The following is a 17,810-nucleotide window of genomic DNA, read 5'->3' on the forward strand; positions in this document are numbered from 1 at the left end:
GCTAGGCAAACGTTATACAATTCCTGTAACCGAGGTGCCATCTGCGGTAAATAGCATTTATACCATTCTGCCGGAAGGCCATCCGGCCCCGGCGCCTTACTAGCAGGAAAGGATCCAACTGCCCTCTCGACCTCCCTTATCGAGATCTCCGCCTCCAAGGATTCCCTGTCCTGCTGCTCAAGGCAGGGAAGACCCAGCCCTCCCAAAAGGGAGTGAAGAGCCTCCGCATCATAGGGCGCAACAGGAGCATACAGCGCACTATAATATTGTGTAAATTCCTCCATAATTGCCCCCGGGTCCGTCACCCGCACCCCCACTGATGTCATTATACACGGGATATTCGCTAATGGATAATGATCCGCCACCAATAGGGCCAACCATTTGCCATTCTTGTCCCCTTGCTCAAATCTCGCCTCTGCAGCCTCTCGTAGAGAACATCCAGTCAGAGCCTTAAGATGTAGCTGTAAAGCCCTCCGCGCTGCCCTAAGAGCCTCAAAGGAATCATCACCAGGAGAGGCCCCATATAGACTAGCACATTCTTCCTCCACCCGCTGCAGCTCCTCCCTTTCCTTAGCAAATTCTCTCCTAGATACTTTAATATTAGAGATGTACTCTCCTCTGAGATATGCTTTAAATGCATCCCAGACAATATCCTCAGACATAGACCCTGTATTGTGGACCCAATATTCATCTACCAGGGGCGTCAGTCTACTCTCCACACCCTCCTCCCCAAGCCAACCTGGGGACAACCTCCATCCCCTGCGTTGGTATGGTGCGGGAAAGGTAAGCGTGAGTGACAGAGGCGAATGGTCAGACACCCCTCCAGGCAGGTAGACAGCCTCCGATACCAACCCCAGGAATAAATCGTTAGCAAAAGCCATATCAATTCTGGAGGAGGAGTTATGCGCATAAGACACACAAGAAAACCCCCGAACACCAGGGTTCTTCCACCGCCAAACCTCCAGCAGGGAAGCTGCTTCCGCCCATCCCACCAGTTCCATCCCCGGTGCTCTATTTGGGTTTGAGGAATCCAGAGTCTGGTCTAGGATAGTATTAAAATCACCCACCACTGCAATAGGGATAGGCAAAAATGGCGCCACCTTAGCCAGAATATCATACAGTAGCTGACAATGAAAAGGAGGGGGCAGATAGACGCTAACCACAGCAAAGGTCTGGTAGGAATTTTAAGGGTGAACCCGAATGCCAAAAAATAAAAAAAATGGGGTTCCTCCTAAATTCCCATACCAGACCCTTAATCCGGGCAGCAGCCTGGCAGGGCATCCCCCTCCATCCACCAGGCCACATGCCCTCTAACTATCCTCTAACACTAGTGCACTTCTTTGCTCCTACTGGGCATAGTCCAGCCCATCAATGGTTTGAATGGTAATGAACTAGCCAATTATTTAAAAAGTGTGAGGACACCTGGCCTAAGTTATATAAAAGTTGTCTTGTCCTTTATCCAGCTTTGTCCTTTAAATATGTTTATTGAAGGTTTTTCAATGAATAAAAGAAGAATCTAATAAAGAAAATAATAAAGTGGAATGCAATAATCAGAATTGTGCACAGGAAAGAAAAATATAAGGCTTCTATAACATAAACTGCAGCAGGAAGGAAAAACATGGCTGTTGCTTCATTCTCTATTCTGGAAAAGATAAATGGAACCAGAATTCTCAATGGTTGCAATTTAAGAGCTCCATTTTACACTATCCTTTTTTCTAATAATGAGTCCTATTGCCACACTGACATATTAATCAGACACTTAGCAATAGTTTGTTAGTATTTAAAGAATTGCACATTGAAATCATGGAAACAAATCATTTGCAGATACATCTTGCAACATCTCTTCTTTTGATGCTAATAAACAACATGCTGTTTATTGAGGAAAAGCCATTCCATAATGTACATTTTCCTGTTGTGTAGGCAGATGAATTGGCCTTGTTTTATTTACACTAAAATCTTTATATAAGAAGACAAAAACACTGTAGAGTTTTGTTTAGTCAGTTATAAGCATGTTGTATACATGTTCCTATAAACTTAACCTATGGGCTACTCCATAGGATATTTCAACAAAGCCTGAAACTGTGCTCTTGTATATGGGTCTTAAAGGAGAACTATGAGGTGAGTGCTTTTCAATGAGACTGTCACAGGTCGGCTCAGTAGATCGGGAGGTGAGTGAACACATACCGGCGTTCGCTCACCTCTCGATCCTGTCACGGCTCTCTGCCGTGACAGGGGAGGGCTGGATTCCCCCTCCCCGCTCCGATCCGCCAGCGCTGACTGGCGGAACGGACGGGGGAGGGGGCGGGTACAGCTGGCTCTGCCTCTAGATAGGCAGAGCCAGCTGTCAGTCACGCAGCTGGGCGGATCCAGTCATAATTGTCGGATCCGCTTCAGCTGCGGTGTCTTAGTATACCGCGAGCAGCAACTCGCGGTATTTACTGCGGCGTCTCAGTATACCGCGAGCTACAGCTTGCGGTATACTGAGCCTAGGGTGACGGGAGGACGCTGGTTTGTGTCCTCCCGTTACCCTAAGGAGAACTATGGGGAAAAGCCTTAACCCCATAGTTCTCCTTTAATCTTGGATACTGTAAATGTGTGCTTGTTTTTTTCTATCTCAAGTCTTTCAATGATTTCCTAAAATCAGTTGAAAAATACAAAACCACCATTTAATAATGTAGCTCAGGGCTCAACATTTCAAGTCCTAAGCTACTAGCCAGGGCTTAATAGTTACTAGCCACCAGTTGCCCCACCTAACCCTTACCCTGCCCCGGCCTTAACTCCGCCCCTAAACACACCCTCTTAAATAATCTTATGATAATTCTTATCTTATGATAGTTGCCGCTTGTAAACGGCAGATTAGGGATTCCTGCTGCAGGAAAACGCAAGTTCCTGATACAGGAATCTCTAATCACACCTAAAATATACTGTAGGTGTGAATGGGGCCTAATATACACATACACTAAAGGAGTCCATACACCTGCCGATTATCGTACGATAATCGCGGGTGATCCCCGCGATCGTACGATAATCGGCAGGTGTATGCGCAGCGTGCAACCACTTCTACTGTAAGGTCGTACGACTTATGTCTTCATCCAAGCACACTGCAAAACCTGCCGAAAATCGTACGATTATTGGCCGGTTGGTGGCGTGGTCGGAAGACGAATGCCGCACGGGCCGGTGTTTGCAGGCGCACACTGCCCGCTCAGTACTGCAATCATCAGAAGCCCTCCCCTCAGCGGGGAGGGCTTGCGATGATCGCAAGTACGATCTGCCTGTCCAAGATGGGCAGATTGTACGAGATTTTAATGACCTTACAACCATCGCATAATGAAAGTGGTGCGATGGTTGTAAGGGGTATGGGCAGCTTAAAACACAATAATACAAACACATAAAATAATATACTCCCCCCCTTATTAATCCCCACACACATAAAATAATATAGTCCCTCCCCCACCTGTTCATGTCTTTGCAGGGAGGATGCTGTGAGCAGGATCGATCGCTGGTTATCTGGGGGTGCTTAGGGAAACCTCCCTAAGCACCCCCAGATAACCAGGGATCGATCCTCCTCACATACATCCTTTCTTTCGGTCGGAGCTCAGAACTGTCAGAGGTGAGTTCCAGCCGAAGGAAGCCAGAGCTGACAGGAGCTGCTCTGCGGTCTGCATCCGACACAGATGCAGATCGTGGAGCTGCTCCCGCAAGTCAGGTCTACGACAGTGTGCCTGACATTTCAGCTGGCTGCGGGCAACATAGCACAGGCTCGCGGGCCGGAGTTGGCCTGCGGACCGGTACTTGGAGACCCAAATTTCCATTGAGCCCTGATGTAGCTTATTATAAAATAACTGTATATGAATATATTATCCCTTAGTGGGTGTAGATCACATTTAGGGCCCCTTCACGCCTCTTAACGTGAGTTACTTCACATGTGGATGCACTAGGATGCTATTTAATTTAAAGCCCATCTCCCGGCAAACAAAAAACGTCACCTTGCAGTGTGGCAACCCCAACAATGCAATAGTTAACTGTTCATTTATGCCTAGGACACCAAAGTGATGCAGTTATACTTACCTGATACCCTACTACAACCCTTTGCCCTGGCGGTCAGACACCAGCTGATGCATCATCTCTAATGCAGGGTTCATAGACTTGCATTATATGTAAGGATGCAGAAGTGAGCACTGATCACCAGGGGAGTGGGGATCAGGTAATTAAATCTGCTTTAAAGAATCTCCTAGATATACAGTACATGAGCAGTTAACCCTTGCAATAAACCCTTGCAGTGCGGGGGTAGACCCACTGTAGCAAGTGTGGGGGTAGCCACACTGCAAGGGGAGAATATTTTATGCTGTGCTATAGCGTAGCTGTTTAGTTTTGCTGTATATTTCTGGTCAGATGCCAACACACCATCCTGTACATACACTATATTGTCAAAAGTAGGGATACCCCGATACCGATACTGGTATCGGTACCAATACTGTGCATTTTCAGGAGTGCTTGTACTTGTAGCCGGCTGGGGACCTGGCGGTAGCTGTCCTTGGCAGTGCCTGTCCGGCCACATATCTTCTTCTCCCCCTTCCCGGCACAGGCACAGCCAAGGACAGCCCCACACTGAACAAACAGCCCCAGAGACGGCAGGAGACCAGCGGCCGAAGTCCCATATGCAGCAGGGGACATCTGTACACTGCCCTGGTGAGACGCAAACACAGCCCTGGTGAGATCTCTGTGCAGCCTGGCGAGACGCAAATGCGGCCTTGGTGAGATCTCTGCGCAGCCTGATGAGACGCAGCCCTGGTGAGATCTGTACACTGCCCTGGTTAGACGCAAACGCAGCCCTGGTGAGATCTCTGCGCAGCCTGGTGAGACGCAGCCCTGGTAAGATCTGTACACTGCCCTTGTAATACGTAAATGGAGCCCTGGTGATGTCTCCACACAGCCTGGTGAGACGCAAACGCAGCCCTGATGAGATCTGTGTGCAGCCCTGGTGAGACGCAAACGCAGCCCTGGTGACATCTGTATGCAGCTTGGTGAGACGCAAACACAGCCCTGGTGAGACGCAGACACAGCCTTGGTGAGACGCAAATGCAGCTCTGGTGAGATCTGAACACTGCCCTGGTGTAAAATCTACATAAAAACTAAATGCAATGATTTGCAAATCTTATAAACCCATATTTTAGTAACAATAGAAAACATATCAAATGTTTAAACTGAGCAAATGTACCATTTTAAGAAAAAAAAATAAGGTAATTTTAAAAGTGATGGCAGCAACATGTCTCAAAAAAGTTGGGACAGGGCAACAAAAAGCTGCCTAATTAGTTGCCAAATGTTCTTCCAGCTCTTGCTTGTTAGTACCACTTACATTGCGTAAGTGGTACTAACAAGCAAGAGCTGGAAGAACATTTGGCAACTAATTAGGTTAATTGGCAGTAACATGATTGGGTATAAAAAGAGCATCTTAGAGAGTCTCAGAAGTAAAGATGGGCAGAGGTTCACCAATCTGTGAAAAATTGTCAATTTCAGAAAAATGTTCCTTAACGTAAAATTGCAAATACTTTAAATATATCACTATCCACAGTACATAATTTCATCAAAAGATTCTGAGAATCTGTAGAAATCTCTGTGTGCAAGGTAGAAGGCTGAAATGCAATATTGGATGCCCATGATCGGGCCTGCATGATTCTGTGAAGGACATCACTGCCTGGGCTCAGGAATACTTCCAAAAATCACTGTCTGTGAACACAGCTTGCCTTGTCATCCAAAAATGCCAGTAAACCTCTATCATGCAAAGAAGAAGCCAAATCCGAACATGATCCAGAAACACCGCTATCTTCTCTGGGCCAAAGCTCATTTAAAATGGTGTGTTGCACAGTGGAAAACTGTTGATAGGGGGCTTTTGGCTTGTTATCAGCGCTCTTTTCAAAAGCATCTCTGATGGTATGGGGGTGTATTAGTACATATGGAATGGGCAGCTTGCACATCTGGAAAGGCACCATCAATACTGAAAGATATATCCAGGTTTTAGAACAGCATATGCTCCCATCCAGATGACATCTTTTTCAGGGAAGGTCTTGCATACTTCATCTATGACAACAGCATGGCTTTGTAGTAGAAGAGTCCGGGTGCTTAACTGGCCTGCCTGCAGTCCAGACCTTTCACTAATTCAAAATATTTGGTGCATCTTGAAACGGAAAATATGACAAAGAAGACCCAGGGCCATTAAACAGAATCCTATATCAGGCAAGAATGGGACAACATTCCTCTCCCAAAACTGCAGCAACTGGTCTCCTCAGTACCCAAACATTTACAAAGTGTTGTTAAGGGGGCGGGTCATGATCTGCCATCCGGCTTCCTGATTGGTCAGGAAGCAGGTTGTCTTGCAGTGTCGCTAGGCAGAGTGAAGTCAGCTTCCTAGCCAATCAGGAAATTGGACATGACTGGACCTGCTGTATTTTATTCCTGCAGATGTTTCGCTTGTCATCTGACTAGCTTTCTCGATTCAGAATTCTGAGAATGAGAAAGCTAGAGTGAGAAAGCTAGTGGGATAACCAGCGAATTGCCTTCAAGAAAAAAATACAGCAAGTCTAGTTGCCTTGATTTACTTTTTACAGATATACTTCTACTAGTGATATATTGCTGGCTGCAAGAGCCAGCAATAGATCACTATAGCAGTGATCTACTGCTGTATAGACAGGCTGATCAGAGCTACACCAGCTCTGCCTAAGCCTCCATACTGAAAGGAAATGCTGATGTCCTGATTTGGACTGCAGAATACCCTTCACCTCATCTCCATAACATTAGAGCACTGGGAACAATTCTAACGGATAAAAACCCAGCAGTGGCAGAGAGCACAGAAAGTTTTTACCTCACAAGATTTCTGGATGTTTTTGTACTTATGGAATAAATTTAATAAAACACTTTCAATGGTGTATTTAAAAGACTGAATGGGATCAAATAAGAGTAATTCATAGTTAGAATTTAAGTACATTTTAAATGTTGTTTTCTTTGGTCACCAAGAAGCAGAGATGTAAGCTTCATGACCTCAACAGCTACGGGGGGGATAAATATCTACATTTGCGTCATACATTACAACGATCCTATTTTAAAGACCACCAAAATGAAAAGTTAACATTTAGCAAGAAAAACATGGGTGTTCCGCATATGTAAATATCCTATTCATACTATTATGAACTAAAACTAGGCAGGACAGATCAATAAGCAGACAACATTAACTTACATTTTATTTACCTAACAGGTCATGTTTTCCTGATGTTTTGGTGGAAACACAACTATAAACTCCAATCAAACATGAAACAGTTACATTTAAATTGAACTAACTGCAGTGAACCTTTAGGGACTTGTGTTAATGGGATATTCAGCCTTTTTTCATGTGCATTCACCCTGTATTTGAAATCAGTTTGAGATCATTCATAGTTCAATGACAGATGTGTTTGACCTCTTTCTGACCTTCATTTGACTTTGTTCCACCTGCTTTAAACTGATTTTGTGTTTCCCTGTGACTTATATGGTGGTTCAGATGCAAAGAAAAGCCAGTGTACACTATCCACATTTTTTTATCCCATCCTTTACTCTGCACAGCTGGAGGCCCTGCGATGAATGCAGACTGCCCACTGTGAGGTGCCAACACACTACAGAATGAGGAGAAGGTTGTACAGTGCATATTATGAGGCTCACCTAGAAGCCTGTCTACCCTATATATAGTGGATTTTCTGATGTTTGCACAGCATCAGTTTTCCTTGCAGCATTAAAGATTCATTGGCTGACTTGTTTTGAAGAGACCTGGAAAACATGCATTGTTAGGCCTCTTTAATGCTAATGATATAAAAAAAAACTATGGGCCAGTTACCAACCTGCAAATTTCTGTGAACTCCCAAGACAACGAAAGACCTACTTAATGGATTACGTATTTATACAAATTAATACTTTCAGGATTTTTCTGATGTCAAGTGCTGCAGTGTACACAGGGCCAATTAAACTGAATGTAATTGTATTAAAATTACTATAACTGTTATTGCCCTCTGAGTATAAGAAAGAGTATTACCAAATTCAAACATGGACAGCCTAAATATATAATACACCAACAAAGAAGAAATGTTAGAGATACTTACCTGAGGAATAACTCCAAATGCTTTCCTCCATTTCTGGAATGGTATTTTATTCCAGGATACCCCATCGATCTGAATATCTCCTTGGGTTGACAGCAGTCGCAAAAACGCAGACAACAAAGTGCTCTTTCCTGAACCAGTTCTTCCTAACAAACCGACCTAGAATGTCAGATATTTAAGATATGAATGTAAAGTATGTATTTTAAGTGGCATTTTACTTCAGAGAAAGATAAACATGATCAGGTACAAAATGCACAAATGTAGCTTGGAAGTCTTTTACTCTTATTCACTACACAGAGCAAGGACTAAAGCTAAAAGTGTAGAGTGCAGAAATCAATGGCGACCATTCAAAAATTACTGAAGTTAGGTTGGCCATACACTATTTGATTTGTCTCGTTCAGCCCCCGGGAGAGAAAACGTCTGATTGCCCCATTCACGTTATACAGTGTAGATGATGGATTCCCCCCACAGAGTTATTGTAGACTTATAGGAGGCGGCTGTGCCACTGTCAAAATACCCCAATAATTTTCAAACCATCTCCTTCAACAAAAGTCGATTGAAAACTCGACTTTTGTCTAAGGGGGAGATCTTCAGGGTTGAAATTCGGCCCAGCCCTGCTAACAAGGCCAACATTCATCCACTGTATGGTCAGCTTTAGACTAATACAATATGGATTTTGATTGTTTGCTATGGGTATTGCACTCTGCACTATTTGGTATTGAATAAGGCTGTTTATTTAAAATTTTAAAACAATTTGAACAACTTTACTTTACAATGAAACTCTAAGCCATTGTGAAAATACACTATGGCTGAACAATGAAATACCAACAAATGATACTCCTATAGCTAAACTCCATGCACATATAATAGATTCAAATTAATGCAACTCTGTGTTAATTAATTCATCAAAAAACAGGGTTTTTATTCTTACCAAACAATCTATTTTTTGGAGTTAATTAAGGGACACAGGATCAATATTCATTCTGATACAAATGGGTTATATTGCCGCCTACAAGAGCATTTGGACACTGACATTCAAAACAGCCGTTGGCTAGAAAGATATAACCTCCACCTCCCAGCATACTTTAGTTTTATAGAAAAACAGGTGTACAAAAACACAGAGGGAACTGTTAGTGGATCGTGAGCTGGGCCGACTCAATACTGCAGGACTGCTCCACTGCTTGTTATCCTTGGTTTCCTTAAAGCCAACTGCTTAAACAGAAGAGGTCAATGGCCGGAGGTGACCAGGCCACCATAGTTGGCATCAAGGACTAACAAAGGTAAAACTGCATGTCACTTGCAGATAGGCGCTATTGCATAAAGAGGCTACCTCACGCTGAAGGAAAAAATGCATGTAAGGAGATTAAGGGGGGGATATGATTTTCATGTACAAGATGTTCAATGGTGATAGCAACATTAGCAACAAACTCTTTACGATTAACTCCATAACAAAGACTAGAGGCCACCACCTAAAATTGGTGGAAAGAAAATTCCAGCACAAGGGGCGAAGGGGGTTCTTCACAGTTAGAGCGGTTAGGGTCTGGAACTTGCTGCCACAGGCAGTGATTTCAGCTAAGAGTGTGGAATCATTCAAGAAGCTTTTGGACAATTTTCTGAGAGACCGTAATGTACAGGGGTACAGGTACTCTTAAGAATGAGATGATACATGGACCTATACATACGCACACATCAGCAATACGTTGGACTTGATGGACTTGTGTCTTTATTCGACCTCAAATACTATGTAACTATGTAATTCCTCAGCATGTTAACCCTTTCAGCTGAAATGCAGAAATAGGGAGTTATTGGTGGTATTTAAAGCTGACCTCAACAAGCACAAACTATTTTATATAAATGTATTCCTCAATAGCCACAAAGGATATAAATCCATATTGCGTGCACCAAATACCTTTGTGAGCCCAGTTATTACCTTGTAATATGGCACTACTCTATTAGGCAACACAAGGTATTAGAATGAAGGAGGCACTGCAAATCAATACCAGCAAAGCTGGCATCAGTAAGGGCAACCCCGGAGACGTGTATCCAAACCTCTGTTTTTAACCTTAGTGTGAGATAAGTTTTTTTTACATGCTAGCTTGTGAGTGTGCGAGGAAAACTTTTTGCTGTTTGACTGTTTAAAGCCCATTCCATGTGCACCTTGCTGTAAAGCTGGTGACGAATTGATGAGTGCGTTTGCCATGTGTTTTGCTTGACTGGTTTGGTGCAGTGATGCATGGGGGGTCTCAGCTGCCATTGGGATGTGCGGGATCCTTTGTGCGTCTCTGTGCCTTTAAGGGGGTTGGGCTTCCTCCTGACAAACCTGCACCCAATTTTATCTTCTGCCCTACATGCTCCAAGATGGAGACTGATAGTTTAGAGTTTGGACCGCACTATAAGTGGTGCCTTGGCGCGGCTGTGTGGCTTTCACATTTTCTGCAGAAGACGTGTATACAAACCTCTGTTTTTAACCTTAGTGTGAGACACGTTTTTTTTTACATGCTAGCCTGTGAGTGTGCCAGGAAAACTTTTTGCTGTTCAACCCCGGAGATTGCCCCCTGGGGGAGCAGGAAGAGGTTTTCCTTGCCAGTGGTGCCCGTACTACTAGCAGCTCTGAAGTGGGGGAAGGGGGAGGAATATCTGCAGCATTCAGCCCACACAGTGCCTCCCCATCCTCCCACACGGCTGCCCAGCCCCAAAGAGTGCCACCAGCCCCTGCAGTGCCCCACCAACATCAAACATTGTCTCCCCCAGCCTGCTGCAGAGTCACTAGCCCCCCATCATGACCTTAACCTCCAACAGTATCTTCAAGACCCCCATCAGTGCCCCTCAACCTCCTGCTGTGTTCCTAGTCCCCCTCAGAGCACCCACAATGACCCCCAACCTCCCACAGTGCAGCCCAGCCTCCAACATTGTCCCCAGCTAACAGCAGTACCCCCACCCTGCTGCAGTGCCTCCAGTCCCCCATAGTGCCCCCAGCCCCTGCAGTGCCCTCCAGTCTCTCACAAAGCTTCACAGTAACACCCAGGCCCATCCAGAGAATTCAAACCCCCCAGCCCCATCCAAAACCTCTGCTGCACTTCAAAGCCCCCAATATTTTCCTCCCACTAATACCAATGTCAGGACATTTTTCTCCCAGCTGACCACGTATGCCAAAGTATTCTTCCATCTACTCAACAATTATACTAGCGTGTTCTTCTGCCTCTTGACCACCAAACAGGGCCCTGGATGAGGAGGAGGCAGCTGTGCATGAATTCTGTCTTGACTTAATAAAACCTCTATATTTTAAAATGTAAATGTTCCAAATATGTTCTTGTCTTGAAAGAACACTGGCACATGCATAGAAAACTGGGGGGGCGGTTTAGCATCTTTGCCCTGGGCACTGAATAATCAGTGCTGTGCTGTGTGGCAGTCTGTGTAAATCTCAGAAAAGGTGTACACCTGTTTGCCTGGAGTTCAGCTTGAAGCTGCAAGAACAGTAAAACAAAAGTATAAAGGTATGAGTTCACTAAAACCCACAAATGTGAAAGTCAGGCAAGGGCAAACCACTTTTGGGCCGACAAATTGAACAATGTAGCTTTAGAAGTATGGATCTTACCCTTTGCCCAGGACTGACTGAGAATGATACATTCTCTAAAACAGCATTCCCTCCATCCACATACTTTGCAGAGAGATTTTTAACAGACATCTGACCACCGGATGGCCAGTTCGTATCTTTCTTTGCATATTCATTCTCAATAATAAGAACCTCTGAAAGTTTATCATCCTTATCACTGCTGTGCTTGCTGGTATCTTCATTTGGAATATCAATAAATTTAAAGATTCTGCTGACAGAGCGCATCTACAACAAAGAATATCACATTAATTGTAGCAAACCATAAATAAATACATTTCTGTTGTCTGAGATTCAAACCTGAGCATAATGCTTGTGCTCATCCATCAAAGCCAAAGTAGGTCTACAGGCACGCATTACTCTTGCAACAGAGATGAATCAAAGAATCACCACAAAGCTCAGTCAATTTTTATCAAAATATATATCTATATACATACATATATATATATAATATATATACACACATGCACACTTATAAATACATACTCTGCAAATGGTATTTGACCCATGGTGATGGAGGAATGGGGAAAAATTTCAAGCCAGCAGAAACAACTTTCTTGCCATTTTGCATGAGATGTTCATGATGGCATGGATGAGTGCTATTTGTGACATAATCACTGTGATATAGATGGCTATTCTATGTCAAATTGTTACGGTGACATTTACAGCACACAGGTCACGCAAAGATAATAGTTACATTTCAGGGATCAGCCTTTTTAGATGTGAGTGTATATGCAAGGCTATGTTTCGGTCAAAGAAATTTGGAGAACACCTGACTTACCAAACTGTCCACGTCAATACTTGAGTTTACTGCCCACTGCAAGGTATTCATAATATTCATTGCCAGAGTCAGTACAATTCCAACTTTCTCTCGACCAGCACCTGAAATTTGAAAGCAGAAAAAAATTGGAAGTTGTAAAGTGTTTAGACACTGTAAACATGAAGGATCGCAACAGTGTTAAACAGTGTTTATTGTCAAAAGCAACCAGATTTGACTTCACTCTGACTTCATTGGCTACCTGCTTGTTCCAGTACTACTTAAGTCAAAGACAGCCAGACTTTTAATCCAACACTAGCAGTTTAACAAAGTCAGCAAAGGCAGCATTCATATTTCATAAATAAAGGTTTCCTTTAAGACTTCTTTCAGACAATGGCATATACCAGATTACATCTGTGACATATTATAATTGTCAGATACATTTAAGATCACCTAGGACTCTCAAGCAGAAGGGCCTAGACGTGTCATGAAGCAAGGGTTTGTCAGGATTATGCTTGGGATCCTGGAACTGGGAGGTTTCATGGTGATTCAGGAGGGAGGGTGAGATCCTCAGTCCTGGGTCCAGGCTTTAGCAATGACCAGCACTCGATAATTGCACACCGCACAACCCTTAAGGAAAGGATGCTGGCTAGGGGAATTAGCTCCTGCTGGGAAAGAGTAACAGACCATGTTCAGGTGTCAGGAGAATGCCCCCAGAAGTCAGAGAGGAGTCAGGCGAGCTCCTCCTGGGATAGGAACGGACGGTGTTCAGGAGTCAAGCGGTGAGTGTGTTGGAGGCACACTAAGACAGCCAGGGAGGCTGGGAGAGAACTGGTGAGGCTAGGAGAGCCATGAGCCTAAGGGGCCACCAGTATCAGCGTGGAACAGCACTTCAAAGAGGACCAGTGGGTCAAAAGTGCTACTGTTCAAAGTGGAAGCCAGGAGGCTATTCTTGTGTTTGTTTTGAAGCCTTGCACGAATGTTATGTTAAACAACCCCTGCGAGGGTATCCAAGATGGATATATGAACTTTGTTTTGAATAAAAGTGGGCTACCGAGCCTTTAAACCGAAGATATTGCGAATAGACTGCATTCTTAAGCGCTCACCATATGTGCTAATATCCCCGAACATCACAATAAGTTTACTGTACATATTAGCCATGCATTGTTTAACAGATTTACCTGGATAAAATAAATACTTAAAACCACATAAAGTCCTTTATACCAAAACGTAGTTTGTGTTTAGAAGCCTCTATGAGGCTTACACGAGCTTATCAATTAACAAGGTGTTTGAGACAAGCACAAAGGGTGATAATAGATAGTAAGCTGTGTCTCCTACATGAATGGTGTTCTAGGAGAAAGTGTTCTTGTGGACCACAGAAACCAATGACATTCTTCCTTTCAAGTTTAAACAGGCACTAAAGAAATAGCTAAAAAGTGATTGGCTACTGCTTATAAACAAAAACACTTTCCTTTATAATTTATGTGTCAATATTCTCTCCCCAACGATACCTCAGCCTAAAAAGATGACTCAAAACAGCAATTTGTGCTAATTTGCACACAATAGATACAGGAGATTTCTAGCAAAATGGTGTATGTGGGTAGGCTGGGGGCATAGTGAGCCATGGGTATTAATTTGATTTGCCTGTATCACCTAGATCCAATGGTCCACTGATTCAGCAGGCTTGTCCACAAAGGTCTATGGGAGATGATAAGAAGAAGGAAATTCACATAGTACATATTAAACACTGCAGTGCCAGACCTGGATATACAGGTAGAACTCAGTTACAATATAACTGACTTTAATTTAGTGGAACATGTCAAAGGTAGTATCCAACTGTACATGTATAGAAACTGTTACATATTTATAAGTGGATGCTAACAGATGGTTTATGTGAGATTTTAGTGGACCTTTAATGCACAATAATATTGTAAAACAGTATACAGGATCAACTGACAAATTATGTGTACCTGAAGTTGCAATGGAGATAAATGCAACAGCACAGAAGAAGATGACAAAGATCATCTCAATGGTCATCTGGAACCATCGCAGTGTAGACAGGTAGAGAAACCAGTTTGCAGTGTGTACATTCAGTGCCTTGTGAAAAAGGGTTTCAAAATAAGGCTGCCTGCCAAATGCTCTAAGTGTCCAAAGACCCTTTAAACTTGTTATCAGGTGAGTAAAAATTGGACTACGAGCTGTAAAAAGACAAGAGACATATTCATACACATGATGGCACTTACATAACAAACTCCCTCAGCACTCAAAATAAATAAACTGACAGATAATACATCATGTTAAAATATAGCTTACATTATTATACAGAAGGCTGAATTCACTAAGCTATAAAATATGTTTTTTTTGCCATAAAAATAATTATTTGTAAGCTATGTGAGTACTATTATAATTTGTTACTGCAAAACATATTGTTTTTTATGGCAAATAATTACTGGTGCACCGAAATGAAATTTTTTAAACCGAAAATAAAAAAATTGTGAGGCCGAAACCGAAAACTTTTTGCATTTTTAAAAAATATTTTATTTTTATTTATTTTTTCTAAACTTACAGAATCTTTTTTTCTGCCGCCCCTGTTATAAATGAACAGGAATCCTCTATATTGAGTGCCCCCTGTTCATTTATAACTTGTGGAGATAGTATGTTTACTATATCCACAATCATGAATGAACAGGAAGTGAAGCAAGCATTCATAATTGGGGACACAGTAAATATACTATGCCCTCAATTATTTACAGTCACCGATCACTGATGGCTGACTGCTTGTACCCGCTCTCCATCCTGATTTGCTGTTAGAGGAGGCTGAGGCTGCGGTACGGGAGGAGAGCTCAGTCTCCTGTGACAGCTGACTCCTCCCCCGCACCATCGGCTCGGCCTCCTGTGACAGCTGTCTCCGCTCCCACACCGCTCTCCTGATCTGTCACAGCTCTCTCCGTCCCACTCAGCCACCTGAACGTTTATGTCCTCCCCACTTGACCCAGGGGGGAGGAGGTAAACCAGAAATTCACTACAATTTCAGCCAAAAGTGCCATTTTCGTCTCTCCTTTTTTAAAGCATCCCTACAAATAATGATCAATATACCTCAGTGAACGAAGCATGTTATTTCAAAACTGTGTCTTAAAATTGTGATATATGCATCTACATAATTAAAATGAGCAACTTTCCAAATAAAATGATAATGATTGCAATTGTATATATTATACAAAACAAACTGCAGTTGAGTGTTAAAGTGTAAGTTAAAGTGACACTAAACTCAGGAGTTAAATCTTAAAAATACATTCAAGTACCTTAAATATCAACAAAAATTTAGTTTATTTGTGCATCCTCAAATCATCTCTGAATTGGTGCTGACACTGTCTTTCCTTCTGGAGGGTGGCTACTTTTGTTCTCTATGGTCCCTGTGTGTGTTGTAAAGTAACCACCGCTCCAAGCTCACTCCCGTGATGGACAACAATCTCACGTTTAGTTTACTAATTTGTATTGAGATTGTAGTCCATCACAGGAGTGAGCTTGGAATGGTGGCTACTTTACAACACACAGAGGGACCATGGAGAACAAAAGTAGCCACCCTCCAGAAGGAAGGACAGTGTCAGCACCAGTTCAGAGGTGATTTGAGGATCTACAGCCGAGTGATACACAGATGAGATACAGTTTTGTTAATAATTAAGGTACTTGAATGCATTTTAACATTTAACTCCTGAGTTTAGTGTAACTTTAAGGCCAAATTTTTTTTAGTCTTGGATATAGTAGGGGAGGGTTAAAACACCTAGCAATTTTTTATTGCTTTCTATGTACCCACTAGATAGAGTCAACCTCTCTATTTGTCTTGATGACCATGGTCAGTGGGACAGAAAATCATGAGAGGTTCAAGCTAGTCACCAAAGCAGGAGGAGATGGGAAACCTTTCAATGGGCACATCTGTTTGCGTGATAACTGTTTCAGAGGGGAATTCCCATTCCTTTTGGAAGATTTTTTGTTTTCAAATACCAAAAAAAGATTGCAATGTAATAAAATGTTTAACATAAATATATTATAACTATGCATTTGTTTAAGTATTTTAGTTTCAATGGCACTGCGTGTTTAAGAACAAGAAGGAAATTTTTATACACCAATTCATTCGCTGTCACAGGAGACCGAGCTCTCCACCCGTGCCACTGGCTCAGCCTCCTCTGACAGCGAATTAATTGGTGTATAAAAATGTGAGCCCCTTTCTGTGATCCATTATCTCTATGATCCCTGCAATTGGATGAAACTTGTAGGAGTATGAATCCAGGGGAAGATGCGCTTTGATCATCTTGTGAAATAAATTGACTTATTTTTGCTGACATTGGAGTGCAGTGGCTGTGTTTTTTACATATATTTGTGTTTGCTTAGTATAAATGTGTTTGATCTCTTAATTTTTTCATTAGGCTGCAAGTACAATCGCCAACATCGGAAGAAGGGTAGGGCTAAACTCGCCATGTGCCGTACACACATAACATTCAAAGTTGAATGATACATTATTGACTTAAACCCTTATTGGAGCCAATAGAACACACACTGATTGCATTGTATGCACTGAGTGCTTCCCTGACACTGCAGGCATTCAATTAGATTTGCAAAGTGAACAGAATTCAACCAGCAACTTTGGTTATGACAGAAATCAATAATCTTTCATCCAATTCAAAGCCAGACTCTAACACCCAGTATGTACAGGACTTTAAACATAGGAGAGGTTTATGTGTTCAGTACATAATTTGTGTTACATCAGAGTGAATGCTTATAAAGACTACTTGTGTTGTTTATAATGCAGAACAGCAATAGATTACAGGCCTCTATTCTACTTGAACAGTGAGAGCTGGCACAGTTTACACCTGATATGTGAAGCCTGTGAACGCAGAAGAATTTTGGGTGTGAACCTCTCTGAACAATTGCTCAGAGAATCCTTCTGTGTTGACATCAGCATTAAACTGTCCTCCTCCCCACATTCCATGTAATCACACTAAATCAATGTGCATATTAAGTCTACAGAAGAACAAATGAATGCTCTAAGAGGACTAAGTAATATTTGCATTTCAGCTAATGTATCTCTGTTGCCCTTACCTTCAGATTCTAACTGTTTCAGTTGCTGGGAGGTGTGGAGAAAATAGGATCTAAGCAAAATAAATGCAATGATCACAGGTACGGTAGCCAAGAAGATATACGGCTCCAGTAAGGAAACCACAGTTATTGCCCCAACCACAATAAGGATCAACTAGAAATACAAAAAAAAAATGTTACATGATACATGAACTGGGACACATATGGCATATTTATATTTGTGTGTGTG

General features: G+C 42.6%; 1 protein-coding gene across 1 annotated transcript in view; it reads right to left on the bottom strand.

Moving 5' to 3' along the window:
- CFTR (cystic fibrosis transmembrane conductance regulator) overlaps positions 1-17,810 on the bottom strand; it is a 126,067-nt gene that overhangs the window by 16,962 nt on the left and 91,295 nt on the right. The window contains exons 19-23 of the mRNA XM_018573973.1: positions 17,585-17,735; positions 14,458-14,685; positions 12,512-12,612; positions 11,716-11,958; positions 8,124-8,279 (exon numbers count right to left, since the gene is read on the bottom strand). Coding sequence (XP_018429475.1) covers positions 8,124-8,279; positions 11,716-11,958; positions 12,512-12,612; positions 14,458-14,685; positions 17,585-17,735 — 879 coding nt within the window. The remainder of the gene's footprint in view (positions 1-8,123; positions 8,280-11,715; positions 11,959-12,511; positions 12,613-14,457; positions 14,686-17,584; positions 17,736-17,810) is intronic.

This window comes from Nanorana parkeri, unplaced genomic scaffold, assembly GCF_000935625.1.
Source record: "Nanorana parkeri isolate BGI_ZX_2015 unplaced genomic scaffold, ASM93562v1 scaffold49, whole genome shotgun sequence".
NCBI classification, from domain to species: domain Eukaryota; kingdom Metazoa; phylum Chordata; class Amphibia; order Anura; family Dicroglossidae; genus Nanorana; species Nanorana parkeri.